The 19,715-nt window shown below is 38.2% G+C and overlaps 1 protein-coding gene across 2 annotated transcripts in view; it reads right to left on the bottom strand.

Moving 5' to 3' along the window:
• The window catches only part of CNTNAP2 (contactin associated protein 2), a 1,054,227-nt gene that overhangs the window by 82,103 nt on the left and 952,409 nt on the right, over positions 1–19,715 (bottom strand). For both annotated transcript variants that reach the window (XM_031503926.2, XM_077786381.1), the window contains 2 exons: positions 10,935–11,153; positions 8,139–8,375 (listed from right to left, as the gene is read on the bottom strand). In XM_031503926.2, the coding sequence (XP_031359786.2) occupies positions 8,139–8,375; positions 10,935–11,153 (456 nt within the window). The remainder of the gene's footprint in view (positions 1–8,138; positions 8,376–10,934; positions 11,154–19,715) is intronic.

Here is a 19,715-nt window from a genome sequence, read left to right as displayed (position 1 = left end):
AAAGTCCTTCATCCAGAAAATCATTCAAGCTCCCTGCATAAAGAGGGTCAAATGCAGCCCAATCCCTCCTGCTGAAATGAGAGGGAAGTTTTCACACACAACTCTCTTTTCCTCTGTAATATTTGAAATGCTATCTGAACAGATGACTCTTGGGACATCAGGCATAAGGTGTAATAAAGATTGGTCTGCAAACCATCCTTTCAAAGCAGAGGCCTTAGGGAAATGAATGCAGTGGTAACAGATCTGTTTTCTTTGGAAAATAATACCTATTTTTACATCAACATACAATGCAGTCACTGTCTGTTGACAGAATTTTTAAAATTTAAACACTTTGGGCTGGCTTTGTAGAAGAAACCAGAACAGGAATTGTGGATTGTTTCTCACCTCTGAAAAACCCTGCCAGCATGACATAGGTGTGGCTGAACACAGCTTCAGGAAGATTTCTTATCTAGATGCATATATATAAGAGATACAGAGCTCAGCAGTCTTTACAGCAATTGGGTTTGTTCTGTGCTGACAGTTGGATGGAAATGTTAATAGGAATTGTCATGAATCAAGTATCAGATATTACTCCTAATAAAAAAAGGAACTGCAGATCTTTGGAGCTACCAAAAAACCCCAAACCCAAATCGCACCCCCCCAGTTTAAACACAGGACCTTTTCAAGGGTGACATTGTAAGAAGTGGAATCTCCCTTCTTTAGTAGGACAGCTCTCACTGACTCAAGCTGATGACTCAACTTCTCATAGTTTTCCAAGTAAACTGGATCAGATTTCTGTCACCTTTTACCTGGAGACCAAGGAGGAAGTAGTGCTGGTTATTCACTTAATGGGCATAACAAGGCATACCTGCCTTACAGAGGGTGGAGACAAAATCCTGGCAATTGCAAAACCTGGCAAGGACGTGAGAAATGGAGAAGGAAAAGATTCTCTCTTTGTTTCACAAAGCTGACTTCCTACAGCTGTAAGCATGTCCCATCTGGGATTCCTAAATGTCTCTTTGGCCTTGCTCAGATCAGTAAGTTAAAATTATTACTCTGTGATGCTACTTGCCAGTGCTCAATGCTATGTCTTCCCTGCATGGAGTTCTGGGTGTGAAAAGAAGCTTTTCCAAAATCATAAGCAAAGACAGCCACTGGAGATTTTCTAATACTTGGTGCATTTACAAATATTCTTCAGACAAATGGTTGAATAATTTCTTTTTGCATAATTTCCTTTCTATTATTTTTATTTTAGATGTAGTTATGAATATTGAATATTGTTCATCTTATGGTAAAAATTCTGCTTGAGTGCACCTAAAATTGCTGCTACTTCCAGAGTGTGGTCACAAAGACTAAGACTTGTTTGCTTCTGGCCATAGGGCATCAGTAAAGGGTCAGAATCTCACAGCTGTTGATCTGGGAGAGAGTTTGAGGGCCCTGAAGGTGATAATGCTTACCATTCATCTGGTTAGCTTACTCAACATTTTATACTACTTTCAGGCACATTTAGTGTGTGATATCAGGAAGTGGGGATTTAAAGCTATTGCTCTACATCCCTCATTTTCTGGCTGCTCTTACTCTAATAATCTGTGATGCATGTTGGAACTTTCCACCAAAGTACACCAATTGCTTGTGGATATTAATAGAATATAAACCTAGTGAGGACTTGCTTCTCCTATATGAATGTAACAGTATTCAGTATAAAAAAGGCCTTCTTGAACTATCAGAATCAGGGGATATGCAAAACAATGTGCACCAGTGAAACTATGGGTGATCATAAATCCATGCAAAGATTCGCACTACCTTCAGCAGAACAGGATGAGTGTCACAGGAGATGGGGTTTAGCCACCTGATTAATGACACTTCCAAGCCTCCCTAGTCAATGCCAACAGGTAGATTCTGCCAGAAAGTAGTTTGATATGCTTAAACAAGGCTGAGCTCTGAATCTACTTTTGTACTAGACCTGCAAAGCAGAGCTTTATTCCACTTTTCTATACCTGGACAGAAGTGTGCATGCTGCAGAAAGCCTAAAACTGCCAGGAAAGTTGCAGTTGCAGTTCATTCTGTACTGATTTGAAAGTATGATAGATACTTGATCTGATGTCTGGGACAACAGACTCAGATTAAGGGAATGGCAACAGGTGCCATGTATTTTCTGTAAAATTTAAATGACAAGCCAGGTCCATTTCTGGTGGAAATAGCCATAGTGGTTAAAAAGAAAAAACTAAGCACCAAACTTTTCCATGCCACATCAAATAAAATTGGATGCATGAAGAAAATGTGAGGTCAAGTGTACAACAGACCAGATTTCACAATTTCCTGCCAGTGAGTCTATGGAGGTGCTCTTTAGGTTACCTCAGAGATAAACTTGCATCTTTGCAAGAGCTATTTGAGAAATATTAGACTGTCATTTGCTGATTTCACAGTTTTCAGAGCAACAGCCTTGCTAGATGAGACCTGGCTTCAATTCCTTCCTGTACTACAGGTATTCACTTTAAATCTGAGCGGATCTTTCCTGCCCTCCTTTGCTTTCTGCATTACCATAACAAAAACATCTCCTCACATCACAGAGCTGTTGTAAGCATAAATGCCCTGTCATCTTGTGAGGTGCCAAAACTATTTAAGCAGCATGCAGATGTATAAGTATTGCACATGGGTGTCTGGTGTGAGAACTCAAAGCTCTCAGCTGCCTTTGCACAGGCATGCAGCAGCCAGCAATGCTGCTGGGGCTCTCTACTTAACTTTCACAAAACATCTGCATTCAGTGAGCAATAGCACTAAAGCAGGCCTATTTTAATTTTTATTTTGACCAAGAGAGTTCATCACATTTTCTGAGCCAGGACTAAGTATTTTTCTTTTTAACTTATTCCCCTGATTTATTTGTTTTCTGTGTATAAAATAAGGAATTTGTGCTTTTTATAAGTAGTTTATTATGGATGACAAGTGAGACAGCAATATTATAGTCAGTTGAAAATCAGTTTATAACCAGGTTGATACCTCTTTAAGATATATAAGTACTATAGGAAAGATTTGTTTTTCTTTAAAAAGAGAAACATGAGGTTTTTTCTCAATGAAAGAATTGTTGCACTGAAGTGCTACTTTCAAAGCACTAGAGCATAACTGTGAATGTTTAATAAGGCAATATTGACAGGACTGAAAAATGGAATAGCTTTAGAAAGTATATCTATTTTTTGTGAGTATATATATTTACCCAAAATAGGCTAAAACCTGAGTTCTGAAGTACGATCTACAGGTAAAAAAAAGCCTGACTGCAGTATTCAGACTTACCAGAGTGAGAGCTTAACATTAACAACCTGAAGAAAATGTCACACGTAACTTTCAGCTAACAGATCACAATCATATTGAAAATAGAGGAATTTATTTTGGATCTGGCAAGGAATGTTGCCTTGATTTTCATGGTTCTGTGATTCTTAACTATGAAAAATGAGAAGTTAGTTACCTTAAACACTCATAAAGGGAATTGAATGAGTCTAACCAGGGCAGGATTTGGAGGTGATCGAGGTGGAAGGTGCAGAGCTGCTGCCTCCTGAAGCCCTGCATCCACTCGGCCTAGTAAAAAGCTGTTTTTTCTCTTTGAGACATGGAAGGGAGCAGGAAAAGAAGGAAATCTGACTGTGACAATACTACTTGTAAGTGCTTTCAGGTTCATACAAATATAAAAACAAACATGAAGGAGTTTGTTTTGGGTATTGTCTTAAGGATTGCAAGAATTCACACTGAGAATCTGAGCTTTACTCCAAAGGAGAAAAAAAAAAAAAAAGTATAGCATCTCCTTGCTGTTTGTTAATGCAAATTGAGTAACTGCAGAGAAACTGGGAAGCTTTGAATTTACCCTTCCAGCATACCTGAAGGCACATGAGTCATAGCACCAGCTATTTAATTTTTTTGAATTTTTTTTTGGCCTCACTCCTGGTGAGTGCAGTTTCTTCTCCTACTGTTGTTCCACTGCATTTCAATACCAAAGGAGGAATGCTTTCTCCCTGGGGTATGTCCTGCATCAGAATGCTGACACATGCCCTGCATTTGGCCTTTGATCTTTTTTTTTTTTTTTTTTTTTTTTTTTTGTTTGTTTGTTTGTTTGTTTGTTTGTTTTGTTTTCTTTAAAGGGAGGAAAGAGTTTGTTTCTTAGAGGGACAAAATTTAATTGTTTTTTCCGAAATGCTTTTATGATGATAGGACAGCTGTGGGAGAAAAAAAGAGAAGAATTCATGCTTAAACAAAGGACAGGGAAAGGTCAAAAAGCAATCTGCAGGATGGCAGAAACACTTCAGGTATTCTTCAGAGCAATTTCTCTGAGCAATTGAGAAGTAAAGTAAATGAAAGAAGTAAAACCAATTGCATATGCCTCAAATATGAAACAAAAATTCAGTTAAAATAGATGTCAGACTGCATTTTCATGCTTCTTTTTGTCCTTGTAAAAAAATAGTGTAATTTCCAGACCACTACAACATCCCTCACATTGTGATGTGCTGCTAATAAGGCTGGAGACAATGCAATTTCTTGTCAGTCATCAGTCAGCAGCTCTGAGGACAGATTTCATCAGTGAAAGAATCCACAGCATGTGAGGCCTTCTTTTATTGTGAAGTGTGTTTATTACCCATGAACCATTGTATGGTGATTTCCTTATAGCAATGTTTTTTTCCTTTGATTTTCCCACCTGCTCTGCTAGTTCTTTTAGCATGTAACCAACCCCAAAAAGTTCACTGCAGACAGTGATTTCAATATCAAAGTAAAGCCTTTGGATAAGAAAAGTTTCCTGTGGCAAAAGAAAATCAATGGGAAGAGAACTCCGTGCTATATTGTCAGGGTTACATTGTGCCACCTTTCGCTCCAGCAGAGTGGCATATTTTTCTGGTGGTATCTCATACTGGTGTGAATGGGATGTCAGGAACTACTAATTATCAAATCAACAGATCTATTTGGCCTGGAATACTTACTCAGATGAGTGAAATAAAGAACAAAGTCCTAGTCTATCCTGCAAAGCCCTAGCCATTTTATTTTCTGACAACCAATGCAAATTCCTAGTGAAGGTGACAAAGGAAAATATTCCTGCTTGCCTCACATTAGGCTTACCCAGCATTGCAGCAACAAACAGCATAGTGTGGTGCAGGTTATAAAAGTGACAGAGCAGTATTCAACCATGTCATTATAAAGAAAAAAAATTAATTGAAAACAGATCATACATTATTTGAAAACATGTTCATAGATGTTTCAGTGCTTTTACAGAGGGGAAAGTGTCAAAGTGTTAATGAAAAAATTGATTGAAATATAACATTTGCAATCTCTTCATCAAAATAAATGAAAAAAAATGTAGGCATCATTTTTATTTTACAGAAAAAAAATCCAAATATCTTTCAGATTTTTATACATTTTTAAAACATTTTTCTTAAACTAAAACATACTTGGCTGTTTTGCCTTTTTTTTTTTTTTTTCAGTTATGTATGTTTGCCCTTTGTTTTTAGAAAATACATTTATTCTTGTCTCATAGACCAAGAGGACACAGTAGAAGGTTCCAGGAGCTGCTATGAGAAAGAAAATGTAGGACTCCCCTCTTTCACAAGTCTAGGAAGCTTGACAAAACACATAAGTTGTTCCAGTGATTTGCTTGATTAAAAAGGCGTAATGCAAGTTAAATTGACAATGTAAATGTAATGGGCAGTAAATGAACTGTTCCAAGGACCTCATTATCAGCATTGTTTGTTACAGAGATTTTACAATTATTTCAATCATAGGATGTCCCAAATCCAGTCTGATTTGTGTAATTTATCCTCTAGCTTTTTCCCCAGTATCCCATTGTTCTTTCTGTAGGGAAGCCTCATGAACTCACCCACACGAAATCACATCTGGGAATATTCTAGATGAGTACAGCAGTCTTTAGCACGAACAGATAGGAATTGGTAATTTAAACCTTGTACATAAGATCTAAAGGATTTAGAGAGCCATTTTTAGCCTGGGACAGATTTGCTATTGAAAGCAGAGATCTGATGTCATGTTTAAATGGCACAACACCATATGGCACAGACATCCCTGCACTAACAAGAGCACTTTTGCATAAGCACCAGCTCACAGCAAGTTTCACTGCATGCCCAAAGTCTCCCTGTCAGTGTCCTGGGCCCTTGGCTGCACTGGGACACTGATAAGGAGAAGAGTATAACATGTATGGTAATACTGCCACTGCTATGGAAGTGCTTACAGGCCAGCCAAAACCAGGGCTTGCCTGTGCTAGGTGCTCAATTATTCCCCTAATGGTATGTTTTTGTTCTGCTAGTTCTACATTAAACACTTTAGCTTAGAGATAGTTTTGGTGGAAGGTTGAGGCTTACTTATCCATAAGAGGAACAAAACCCTCACAAATAAAAGTCAGTGTGATGAGTTCTGGCAGTACAGGAAAAGCTATAATGTGAATTCAGTGCATATAATTATCTTTTATTTTCTTTTTCTTTTCCTTTTTTTTTCTTTTGTGTCAACACGTGATCTGTAAGAGATTGACCTAATTCCAGCCTGAATAGGTTTCCTCTACCATATAACTGCATTAGTGAACAGAAATACTAAATATGCATTACTACTATTCATGACAAATAATTTGCTAAATTAACTGAAATTACTGTATTCACATTCTCAGGAGCTGCTGTATGTACAGTCCTGAACTGAATGGACATGTTTTATAATTTGCTTTTGAAGCAGCACAGCATGGTGAAAGCTGATGAAAATTCTGCATGCAAGCACAGTGGAAGCCATTACCTAGAGAAGCAGCTGCTTCCCTTCTGCTGCAGTAGAAATGCATCATATTTCTTGGAATTAAAAAATAATAATGCCAGAGGTTCATCCATATCTGGTGATGTGACTATTTGGTGATATGAAAACAATCCCTTGGCTTTTAGAAGAGGATGGTCCAGTATGTGAACAACATCAGCAATGGACAAAGCTTTGCTGTGACAGAATGAAATGAAAATGAACATACATGGATAAAAATGAAAGTGGCTGAAGTGTGTGGGGAGAAAATGCAGTCCATAATACAGCATCAGGTAAAAAAGATTGCCTATTTCTGCTATAAACTTTATGTTTCCTATAAGTGTGGCTAAATGAGAGCAGGGTATGGATATTTGGAAAATCTCAGAATTTGACTTGGAAGAACATCCTGGGTTGTTAAGAAAGAGTTGAAACACAGAACATCAAAAACCAGGTGCTGTTCCCCACTGCCAAATTAGCTTCATGAGGGGACTTTGGTGCCTGGTGACCTACACTGTCTGCAGGATTCCTGGTTCAGAGAGGAATGTAAAAGCAGAGGAGCACTTTATGAGGCTACAGGTTTCTTTAACATTGGGGATACTGATGAGAAAAACCTTCGCATTTTTAGCTGAAACTTTGAGAGAGCTTTTAAAATGATTAGGAAAACCAGTGACTTAGACAGTCAAACAAGGAAAAATAAATTAGTACTTCTCAATTTTTGTTGTTGGATCCCGCTTTCCCAAACTCCTTGCATTTCTTTTTTATGCAGACCTGTGCATTCACAGTGCATTGTTCTCTTACAATCATTGTTTTTAAAAATCCAAAACATATTTTAAGCATTTCCAAAGGACTGACATAAATGTGGGAGGTCTGTGCCTTCCCTTATCCTAGCAGGTTCAATCCCTAACCCAGTTTGAGGTACAAAAAGATGATCTACAGATGGATAAAAGTTTTAAGCCAAATGCTGGCCTCCCAATATATAAGCTATTCAACCCAAACATCTTACCTACACGTTTGAGTCACTAGGTAGCTTTTGTTTAAATCTATGTTTTTCTTCTAAAGAAGTTACCATGACATTGTGCTAGTTGGGGTTTATGATTCTGCAATTCAAAACTATGGAATACCCTCTGCCTGCTACTACTACAGGCATTCCTGATGCATTTTGTTGTTGTGTTATTTGATTTAAACAGGTAACGTGTAGTCCTCATAAGAGTTGTGGTTTTAAATATTCACATTTAAATATACACATGGGTGTATAATTTGACTTGTTAACAAGAAGTATTAAAGAAGGATTTACTTGTTTATTTAATGAAGCTGAAGAAAAGATCCCATTGCATTTTTTTTTCCCCTTGGGCAAATAGCTCCCTCCCACTCTGCCTCCTGCACCTTTAAAGGTAAAAGGCATTTACCTTTTATGCAGAATGGCCCATCGTAGGCAGTTTTGGAGCAGTCACAGGAGTAGCCATTGTATTTCTCCACGCATTTCCCCCCGTTGGCACAGTACATCCCGTAGCTGGTGCAGTGGCCAGAGCAGCCAGGCTTCACCCCGGGCGTGACCTTGGCTCTCTCCTCCAGGTCCAGCGTCACCCCGTTCATCCTCAGGGAGCGAATGCAGCCCAGGAAGCCTCGCTGGCCTCCTGCAGCACCTGAGAGGAAACGTTGAGCTGTGAGACAGCACTGAATGGATTTCACCGTGGTTGCTTCACATGAAATAGCCTGGGGTAACTTTATAAGGGCAAGGAATTGCCTTGTCCTAATGGCAACAGATCAGCGAAACCTAGCGCTTTGATATCATACCACCAGCAAGCAGAAATAGTAGTTTTTTATCAATGCTTGCTTTATACTAATTAGACATTTGAGATTCTAGCCCTACACTGTAAGATTTCATTTTATTTCATTTCATTTAATTTCATTTCAATTTTAATGTTTTTAGAGATAACAGTGGAAGAAATGGGCTTGGCTCAACTGCTAATGGGTAGCCTTTCTCTCTCAATGATTAGTGATGGTGGGTGCTAATAATAATGCCATAATATGCTATGCAGTGTTACATTTTTCAAAGCCACAATGGGCAAAGAAAAAGGGAGTCAAATCTCCATGTTCAGTTACAATAGAAAATATTCACATTGATTTCCAAGAAACATCATGTATAGTATTTACTTAGCAGAGCACAGACTGGAGGATGGAACACTGAAAAGCTACATTTGACAATCTGGATTGAGATGTTTTTTTATAGCAGTTAACAAGAACTGCTGTTTTTCACCCCAAGTAAACACTCACTGAAAAAATGAGATTTCAGCTAGGAAAGTCTTATCTGAGGCTGTATTAGAAACAACAATCAAAAAAAAAAAAAAAAAAAAAAAAAAAAAAACCAAACTAAAAAATGTGAGTAAATAACAATGAGTCCTGGCATCTTTTCTGCTCATCCCTCCTCTCTTTGATTACTGCAGTGCTGCAGGTGCCAGAGAGTCCTTGAGGAGATCTGAATGCTCATCACCACAGAGGCTGACATTTACCTGAGTGGGAAGAAGACTAAATACAAATCAGAGAGTGCTGCCTCAAACCAAGTACCAGCAACTGGAAGATTTGGAGTAGGAGCAGGCAAAGCTTGGTCTCTGCTGAGTGCACATGGCAGAGGATGTTCTGGCATGATTCCATTCTATGTAAACTCTGTAGTGAGGAAAAACCTTCTTCCCCTCTCAGTGATTGTCCTAGCCCCTAGGACACAAAGTTATCACCCCTCAGTCCCTCTTGCTCACCCAAATAATAGATATTTATTCTAAGGAAATGGAAAAGGAGGCACCAAAGCAATTCTTATTCAGCATTACTCTCCAGGCCCCAATATTCAGGTACTCATTTTGGGCACTCCAACTCGAATCCATTCTAGGTCTGACTCCAGGTAAAGTTTAAAGCTGTTCTCTGGTGTGTGTGCTCCAATCACCAAGTTATATGAAATAGATGTAATTCAGAAAGAAAAAAAAATCTGATGCAGATTATGACATTTATTTTTTTGGCAACAAAGGTACTATATATTTCAAAACATTGCTGGTGTTACAGTCAATTCAAAACTAACAAATAAAATCATTATCAACAATTCTCAAAGAACTCAGGCAAGGAAAAAAATCCCAGCCCTTCCTGTTTACAGCAAAAGGCTTGATATTTTTTAAAGGTTAAGTGTTCCTCTTTTAAACAAACTTTATCTTTCAGCTTATTTTGAAACTGCCATTTACTAGGATCACAGCAGCAAAGGAGAATCTGAGCTTGTAAATAACACCTGCACATCTGGTGACACATTATACACAGTTTGCAGTGACACAGGGCTGATTACTAAGGCAATGAAGGCTTTAAACATCATTTTAATTCATTTGAGTTGTTGAATGCTGACTAACATGGAGAAATTATTTTTTTTTTTCCTATTTTCACTTTCTTCTCTTGTAACAGATATCTAGAGAGGTATGAAAGTGCTTCTTTGCTCAACATGTCATGCAGTTCTGATTCCAGCTAATGGCACTTGGCATGTCAGCACTTTGCAGCCCTGAGGCTTCACAGTTGGAGAAATACAAATGCTGCTGGAATAGTCTGCCCCAAATGTAGTGGAAACCAGTAGCTCCAGAAAGCAGCTGGACTAACTTGGTTCCAGGGAATGCATTTGTGTAACACTGCATGATACTTTCCTACATCAAATGAGTAAATAGCCCACGGGACTAAAGGGAAAACACTGCATTGAGAGCTGTGAATGCAAAAGTATGGCCAATGATCAAATCTGGAGAGGCTGGAAGTGCTGCCGAGGCTAGGATGGGCACTGCAGGCACATGTGGTCCTGGCAAGAACTCTGCAGAAGTTTTCACTTCTGTGGTGAAAAAGTGTTTGTGTGTCTGGGAAAAGACTCATCAAAAAAGGAGTTTGGCACTGCAGTCTGCTGGAGGCACTTTCAGCCAGGAGATGCAGGTGGAGAGAGACAAAAAGGACAAGTTTCTAATACAAAATATTTTTCTCTTAGTTGATCTTTGTTATTCTGTAATTATGGACACATCTGTCCTTTTTTTTTTCTTTTTCTCTTTTTTTTTTTCTTTTTTCCCCCCTTTGCTGTCCCACAAATACTCGAGGTACCCAGCTTTCCACACTCACTAACTGCTGCTGGCAAGACACGAGGCAAAGAATGTTCAGCGTTGTCAGAGTAAAGCCTGGCTGCCTCCTCTGCACCTTACCAACATAGAGCTGGCTGTACAATTCCAGCCGCGTGTGTCCTTCCGTTGGAGCCTTCCGGACCTCCAGGGGTAACTGGTCCACCTGCAGGCTGGCCTGCTTGACATTCCTCTCGGCGTTGACCCGGTGCCACTGGTCATCGTTGAGCGGGTTGGGCGACCTCACCACGATTTCCACTGGCCCGTTTCCGACGTCGAATGAGAAGGAGACCTCAGTAGCAGCTGAAATAGCAAGCAAGAGGTGTCCACAATCTGTTTGCAGTCTTAATTTGTTAACACGTTCACTTACACTTCCCAAAGAGTAAGGAGTCATATCTGATAGAGATGTGCACTGCTAAGTCATCTTTCTGAATTTATTAGGCATGTTCACTTCCTTCTAAGTTGAGCAGGAGTTCAACTTCCAGAAGAAGTCAAACTTCTTGGCTTCATCAGCAGAACCAATTGCATTAATCTTTGCACTCTCCAGCTTTCCATTACATTTTTATTATTATTATTTTAAGGAATAAGCATTTTAATTAAAAAATGGTGGAGAAGTCTATATTTTTTTTTATTTTGAGGGGCAATTAATTCTAGCAATGAACTAATAATGCTGTGGTTAAGATCCATGTGACATTTTATGGCTGAAAAAGAAATGGATCTTTAGTAAGCTCTACTGTGCTCTGTTTATAGTGTATGATTAAAACCATGTTTAGAAATTTTATGAATGCCCATTAAGCCCTACTAGACATTCCTTCAGGTCATCCTTGGCAAATATATAGTTGATAATTATTACTGAATGTTGAGTGTAATTAATAACATATAAATTATTTGAATAAAATAGTATAATTATGCCTTTCCTATTGAGATTCAGTTTATATATTTTTGGGTTGCAAATTTTATTCTGGTGGCAAAAGATCAGATGAAAGGGTTAAAAGAGAATGTATTATCAATTACAGCATTCACAAATGAGGATACCAGACAGAAGTAAAGACAACCAAGAGTTCCATTTAATTTGATTTTCTTATATACAAAATAAAAAAGCCAGAGCTCCATTTTAATTCCCTTCAAAGATCTTGGGTGCCCAATTAGGGTCTAAGTGTTCCAGTACAGCTGTGGTTTCTGCTTAGGTTGAATTGATAATGCACTATTATAAAATTCTTATTCAGCAAGGCTATTAAATTGGGGTAAAAGCACCACTCCATGTTCATTATCACTAACAATGCTGATAAATAGTGGGAAATACGTACATGACCTAATAGATTTTCACAAGGTTATGTCAGATTAACTTGACAGCATTTTTAGGAAAACTGAATAGATAGGAATAAAATTTTTACAGAAAATATGCTTTCAATGCAAATTTATTATATAATTGTTTTTTTTTTTTGCCAAAATTGGCTACTTCTAAAAGAAAAAAATATATGGAATAGCTGTTGTTCTTTTTGTTCTCTGCTGAATAAAATAATTTAATTTGTTGAATAAACTGCCTTTTATAAGCCATGGATTTAGTCTGTCCTTTTGCAATTTGCAAGGCACAAAATCTGTATTAGTCAAAGCTTGCTGTTGCAGAAATAAAGATATTTAGTTTTAATGTTATTATGTTTTATAACTTCAGTGGTTCTGCCAATAAACCCAGGCAAAGTAGGAATTAGAGTAAAACTTCTTCAGTACTTAAATTGTGTATTGTGATCAAGTCTATTTTCAAGTGTGTGTGTATAATTCTCCTTTAATTTTGTTTTGAAGAACTGCCTCAGATCTCTTCACTGTCAGGCTTGAATAGCTTGCCAAAACTGTCAACAAGACTGTAAAATAAGGACCTCTTAGTAGACTTTTTCTCTTATTCTCTTATTCTGGGCAGCTGATGACATTGTCAATATTACTACTGTGTACCTTGTCTATTATCCATTCAGAATTTTTGAAAACATCCACAAAAACGCTTCTGTGTTTGCAAAGCTTTGGTCATCTGGATAGAAGTATCCCTAAGTTTTTAAAGGAAAGTTTTTCTTTTAAAAAGGAAAGTGAAGAAAATTGGCAAATAAAGATATTTCAAGTAGAAGCTCTGTGCCTGCATAATCTAACTTTATTCATGGCTTTAAGCTAAAATTTGTATCACAGCCTAAAAGATATATAATTAAATTTGTAGTTTTTCAAGAAAATAGGTCCCTTTGAAATTAGTACCAATTGTATAAATTTATAATGTATTTTATATTTAATCTTACAGTTAGGGAAAGAATAGCTTTCCAGCAAAATCTTATCATAGGCCATTTTCAGTGCATATATCTGCTGGGATGCTGAAAGTTAGAGAAGATAATACTGCATCTGTGGACTTCCTGATCCTTCCTCAGCCTACTTAAAAACATGATTCCCATACCAAAGGCAAGGAAATGGATTTTCTAGACTGATGGACTGAAAAAGACCATGAAATGATGTCAGTGAAAAGAACTTCACAGATGGGCAGAGGCTGCAAACAGGATGTCTCACATACAAGTTATGTTACTGGTTCTGGCTCTTCATTCTTTCTTCCATTTTCAGTCTATGGAATAAGTACTTTCCAACCAGGTACATCTCTAAGTAAGATGACAGGTCTTAACAGAAATGGATGAGTAGGCACATTAGTCAGAAAATGAAGACAAAAGAATTTTCACACCCCCAAAAAATGAGACAGGTAGCCTGGTGACAACAGACAGGCAGAAGACTGAGGTACTCAACATTCTTTTTGTCTCAGTTTTTATTGGCAATTGCTCTTCCCACATGTCTTGAGACCCTGACTCTCAAGGGGAATGAATAGTTCAAGGTTGGGTTTGAGCACACCATGTTGTCCCCCACTCCAGCTTTTCTACTGAGCAAAATGCTGTTCTTTTGATCTATGATCAACTCTCCTGGCTGTGTCCCTTTCCACTGCCTTTGCTACCCTCAGTCTCCTGACTGGGATAGAGAGAAACTTTGGCACTATGCAGGCACTACTAGCAATAGGCAAAACATTGGTGTGGCATCAATGCAATTCTAGTCACAAATTCAAACCACACCACCATGGGCTGCTGAGGAGAATACTAACTCCACCTCAGCCAGAGCCAGTACAACATCCAATTTGTTCAGAAGTTCAGTGTAACTTCTTATATAAGAACACTGGCAATTGTTTAGCTTTTTTCCCTCAGTATGTTGTACTTTTCAATCTCTGCATACACATACAATCCTTGCATGACATAATCTCTTTTACTCAAATTCATCTTTGATGGCTGTGACAGTAGTATTATTTTGTCAAACATCTGAATAGGGTGATTGAAAAAATATCTAACATACTTGTGCATATGTGAGTATTTATTCAGAATGATTGACCCAGTCCAGGATTTTTTTTCCAAAAAGATGTAGGAAATGAGCTGCAAAAAAATGACCAGAGGTTTGTAATGGCCACTTTTTAGGTAATGAAGTGAATTTTCATAACAATAATTTTATTTTCTAGTCTACCAAATACTGTAAAACCAAAGCCAGTTTTTCTAAGAAATGAGAATAATAATCAGACTTTGAACAAATGTATGAAACTGCTTAATTATGAAAAAAAAAAAGTTAATGTGGGTTTTAAGTTACTCAGTCAGAACAAGGTTTTGTGATGAAAATTTTGTAAAATTGAACAGGAGTGAATTTTTTATGTACTTTTACTACATAAATTCACTCAATACACTGAGGTTTGTTGCTTAGTTTTACCCTTTCTGTGCCTTGCAAAATTACATATAATTAAATCTGAACACGTTTCTCTCATCGATTCAATTTTCCAAGGTCTCAGGATGTTGTCAACCATCTGTTCAGAACACAGAAGAGCAACTTTGGCAAACAAAATGCCCTTCTCACTCTTTGTTCTGTGTTGTTTTTAGCTCTATTTAGCTTTCACCATTTCCTCATCCTAAATCCATGAGGCATGTGCCCGTAAAAATGAAGGGACACAAGTGAACCACTGTGCAGGAAGACCTCCTTGGGGGAGACCTTATCATCATTGTTCTGGTATTTAAGGGATGGCTACAAAGAAGATGGAGATGTCCGTTTGATAGGAAGTCACATGGAAATGATGAAGGGTAATGGGTATAAATTACTCCTGGAACAATCAGCTACTGGGATAATGTCTCCAGGGAAATGGTAGGTTCCTCTACACTGGACACTTTTAAGATTCAGCTGGGCAGGGCGCTAGGTCATTTTGTCTAGACTGTGCTTTTTTGAAGAAAGGTTGGACCACATAATCCTTGAGGCCCCGTCTAACCTGGCATTCTTTGATCTGTGATTCCATGATTCTACGACTGCACTGTCTGTAGGATTCTATGTTTCTTGGATCCTTCCTTTCAAAGTAGATATGCTTAAGCTAAGCACAAATTCTGATTGTCAGCTGCAGGGGAAGCAGCACACATTTCTATGTCCTTCGCTATGCACAAGGTCAAATTACATGAGCTGATAGACATTTCTGGCATTCAAGATCTGTGACCAGCTAGATCTCCCATTTTTCTTGAACTCCTTGTGTTTCAAGTATCTTTTTTCTCCCCTGTTTTCTAGTTTGATCTTTGTTGCATTTCAGGCTCAGATCTCTAATTATAATGAGGCTGCCAGAAAAGAAAGAGATGTTAATGGATGGGTGAGTACTTAAAAGATGCTATGCAGTAGGTGGATGCTCTCAAGACACATAAACTGGAAAAAAAAGGAAGACGGATTACAACCCTTCTCTCAACCACCTCTCTAATGTATGCCCATCTCTCTATTTCTCTCCTTCTCCCCCATTATCCTTTCTTTGAAACAGTTTCATGTCCTCTCCTGTACTTTGTTTCTCATACATCCCCATATGTATTATTATACCCTTCATATGGGATTGACTGATGTTTTAGTTGACTTACATCAAAGGGATGAGTTTGTAACTTCTTTAGAATCCTTTTGAAATCCCATTCTTAGAACATAAATGCCATGTTATATCTTGAATGAGAGTTCACTCACTTGGCTGTAAAAGAGTTTACAACAATAATCTATAAACTGTAAACTGAATCTGCCAGAGAGATATTTGTTCTGAGAAAACAACAGCTTGAAAATATTGTAGCTCTGTAAGGGCAACATGTGCCAAACTTGTTTTTAGATACACCTCTGACAAAGGGCTCACTGTCTAAACCTGTAGACAGAATTCAGTGAAATGACTGAAAATGAAAGAAAACATAATAAAAAGAGAGAGATGATTGATATTTCTATCTATCAAATGGTCAAGATCATCAAATGGTCAAAATCAAGTCTGATATATGTTTACCTTTGAGAAAGAAGGTTTGGGGGAGACCTTATCACCAATCATCAGGATTTGAATCCTTCCCATTGCTTTTAATAGATATAAAAGAAGAATTGGATAGAAAAGAAGATTTGAAAGTAACTATCTTGTTCACCTTTCCCACTTTTACTCAGATCTTTGTGTTTAGAAATAGTTTCACAAAGTCATCTCTAAATTGCCTTCCCTGGTGCCCTCATTTGCACGGGGCTGAGAGAGGCCGTGCCAATGCTGACATGGAAACAACATTGGTAGGTTGCTCCTTGCTGCCAGAAATAGGTGGAAAGGGCTACAGACACTACCCTGAAGTGCCATATTGGAACACAGGACCTGCTTTAAGAACATGACTTAAAATTAAAGCTATCAATGCATTATAACACAGAAAAATTGTTTATCCAAGTTACTTGACTGCAATACAGGAATTACTGTGTATCTTGGCTGTTTGTTAATAATCAGGTAGTTGTCAAAAATCATAACTGTATTTACAATAATGAGACTAAGCATCTGGATGGCTTCATCATTTATCTAATTCCCAAATGAAAAGTCCATTTGAACTAATGAGCAGAAGCTTCATTCATTTGACCAAATGACAGTGCACATCCATGCCCAAGACTTCAGTGATCCCTGAGCTAAGTGCCAAATGAACCAGCTCTGGAAGCTGCACAGCTGCATCAGCATGATGCTCTGCCAACAGTAATTAGTTCTAATGAGAGACTATACTGCACCAAGGATCAGTCCCAGCATAGCTGAGTGCTGATTTATGTGGACATGCTATATCTTTCTCAGAAACAGCTCAGGCATCTCTCTAACATAGGGGCTCATTGTACAGACTAGACATACTCTATATTTGCCCGTGGATTACAGGCAAAATAAAATAAAATAATGAAACCTTACATTCTTTGGATCTTATGCAGTTATTTATGTAAGTGGTGAGAAGGAAAAAAAGGTGAGTAAAGCTATTGCTTTGATTTAACATTATATAAGACCAACTTCTCATGTGTAAATCTACCCACAAGATACAATATAAGTGAGGCTCATTGTCTCGCTGAACCTTTAGAATAAGCTGATATTGTGTAGGGAATGAACAATCCATCTGTGTCTGAGCATCACCAATGTAATGAGTGAATTGGGGACATCAAGATTGGAGACAGCCCAAGCTGAAGGGATTGATTCCTTAAGTTTTATCTTTCATATTTTCCAGATTTTGTCCTGCATTAGTATATAACTCTGAACTCCATATAAAGTGTTAGCAAGTTCTCTTCACAGTTTGGTTGGACAAAACAATCTTTTTCCAGCATGAGAACCCAGAACACCTTTGCAGCTTTGGTCCCAAAAGGTATCAACAACAGCGAATTGAGGAAAGCAATCTGGGAGGATGTGATTTCACAACCTGAAGCTGTAATTGGACAATTAACCCCAGTGTGTGAATGGACCAAAACTTATAAAAATGTGAAAACTCATGACCTGACATCCATCTTGGGTATAGCCACAACCAGACTCTTCCCACCTGTTTCTGTCATTTGAAGACCTTTTAATAAATACCTACTTTATTCCTTTAACTCTGTCTAGCCTCTGTTCTAGGTAGCCTCTCAAGGCATCAGGATCATGCACAGGTGGATTTTGCAGTCCTGAGATACATGGATCAGGTAAGGAGTAAAGTCAGGCAAACTTTAGGAGAGCAAACTTCCAGCTCCACAAGGAGATATTTAATAGGATTCCCAGGGAGACTGCCCTCAGGGACAGGGGAGCAGAGCAGAGCTGGCAGATTTTTAAGGAAGTCTTCCATAGAGCACAAGAGCTGGCAATCCCCAGGAGCAAGAAATTAGGCAGGGAAAACAAGAGATGGGCATGGCTGAGTAGGGAACTGCTGGTCAAATTAAAGGGAAAGAAGCAAATCACAGGCAGTGGAAACAAGGACAGGAAACCTGAGAAGAGTACAGAGATGAAATACAGCTGAGGAAGGCCAAGGTGAAGCTGAACCTGGCAAGGGATGCAAGGAATAAAAGGAAGGGCTTCCACAGGTCTGTTAACCAGAAAAGGAAGGTCAAAGAAGGTGCATCCACCCCCGATAAACAGTGGTGGAACACTGGTAAAAATGGAGGAGGGTAAGGCTGAGGTACTCAACACCTCTTTTGCCTTCAAGTCTTCAATGACATCCTTTCTTCCCATGCCTCTCCAGTGGATGGACAGCAGGATGGGGACTGGGGGAGCAGTGCAATTCTCACTGTAAGTAGAGATCAGGTTCATGACCATCTGAGGAACTCGAATGTGCATAAGTCTATGAGACCCAATGAGATGTTCTGCCAGAGTCCTGAGATAAATAGTTGATGGTTAGTCAGGCACAATTTTCTCTTGGTGAAGCCTTGTTGGCTGTCTCTAATCACCTTCCTGTCATGCATATGCTCTGACATAGCTTCCAGGAGGATCTGTTCTATGATCTTACCAGGCAGAGAGTTAAGGCTGACCAGTAGTTCCCAGGGTTCTCTTTGCCTTTTCCCGGTCACTGGAGACTTTGCCTGAGTGTCACGGTATTTCAAGTATCACAGAGCATAGCTTGACAAATGTAGTAGCAAATTCTCTCAGGACCATGGGATGCATCTTGTCAATCCCACAGCTCTATGAAGCTGAGTTGAGTTGCAATGAGAGAAACCTTTTCCTCCCTGTCCCTACCCTGATGTTAAGGGACTTGAGAAGTGGGAAGAGAGATTACTACACATATTGGTAAAACACTATTTCCCAGAAAAAAAGATGTACAGTAAGAGGTACAGCTATTGGCATTAGCATTTTGATGCTATATCTGTAAAGTTAATTTTAAATATTAGTGATGTCTGACATTCTGTAACAGTATTACTGATTTCTCTCAGTGAAATTCTTGCTGCCTGGAAGAAATATTTTTAAACACATATTACCTTCAGTCACAGGAAGTCTATAAATATGTATAGAAAGGAGAAGGGAAATTAACTTATAAATGAAAGATAAAGGACTAAAAACATGTATAGCTGAATGGCTTTAATCATCAAAGTTTTGGAAGAAATTATAACATAATATTTAGGAAAGATACAAATAGTAATCCAAGGGTGGATTTTTTCCCAAAGACTAAAGATTTGTTGAACATTTATGGTTACCAGAATTTATTCAATTCCTGTGCAATTTAATTAGGAATACATCACTCTTCAGAATGTCTGAAGCTTCTTTTGACCTTTTCTGTTTGTATTTATCTTGAAATTTTCCAAGTATCCTGCGCACCAAAAAAAAAAAAAAAAAAAAAAAAAAAAAAAAAAAAAAAAATTTGTATCAGAATGAAAAATAAAGGAAAATGCTTTGTTGAATGTAGGAAAAAGCACCCCCTAAAGTGTCTATCCTCATATTTTTGATCCTCATTTTCTCCACCATTTGGTCTGCAGCCTGAAGGCACTTGATTCAGTCTCTGTGTGTGCAGTATCTACATTTGGCAGCTGTAAACTTGTAGTGACATTTCTTTCAGAATGGACAGGGAATCAGATCTACTGAGAGATGTTGACCTGATT

This window comes from Lonchura striata, chromosome 1 (genome assembly GCF_046129695.1).
Source record: "Lonchura striata isolate bLonStr1 chromosome 1, bLonStr1.mat, whole genome shotgun sequence".
NCBI lineage: Eukaryota > Metazoa > Chordata > Aves > Passeriformes > Estrildidae > Lonchura > Lonchura striata.
Note: the sequence above shows the minus strand (reverse complement) of the source record. Positions and strands in the feature narration are given on the sequence as shown.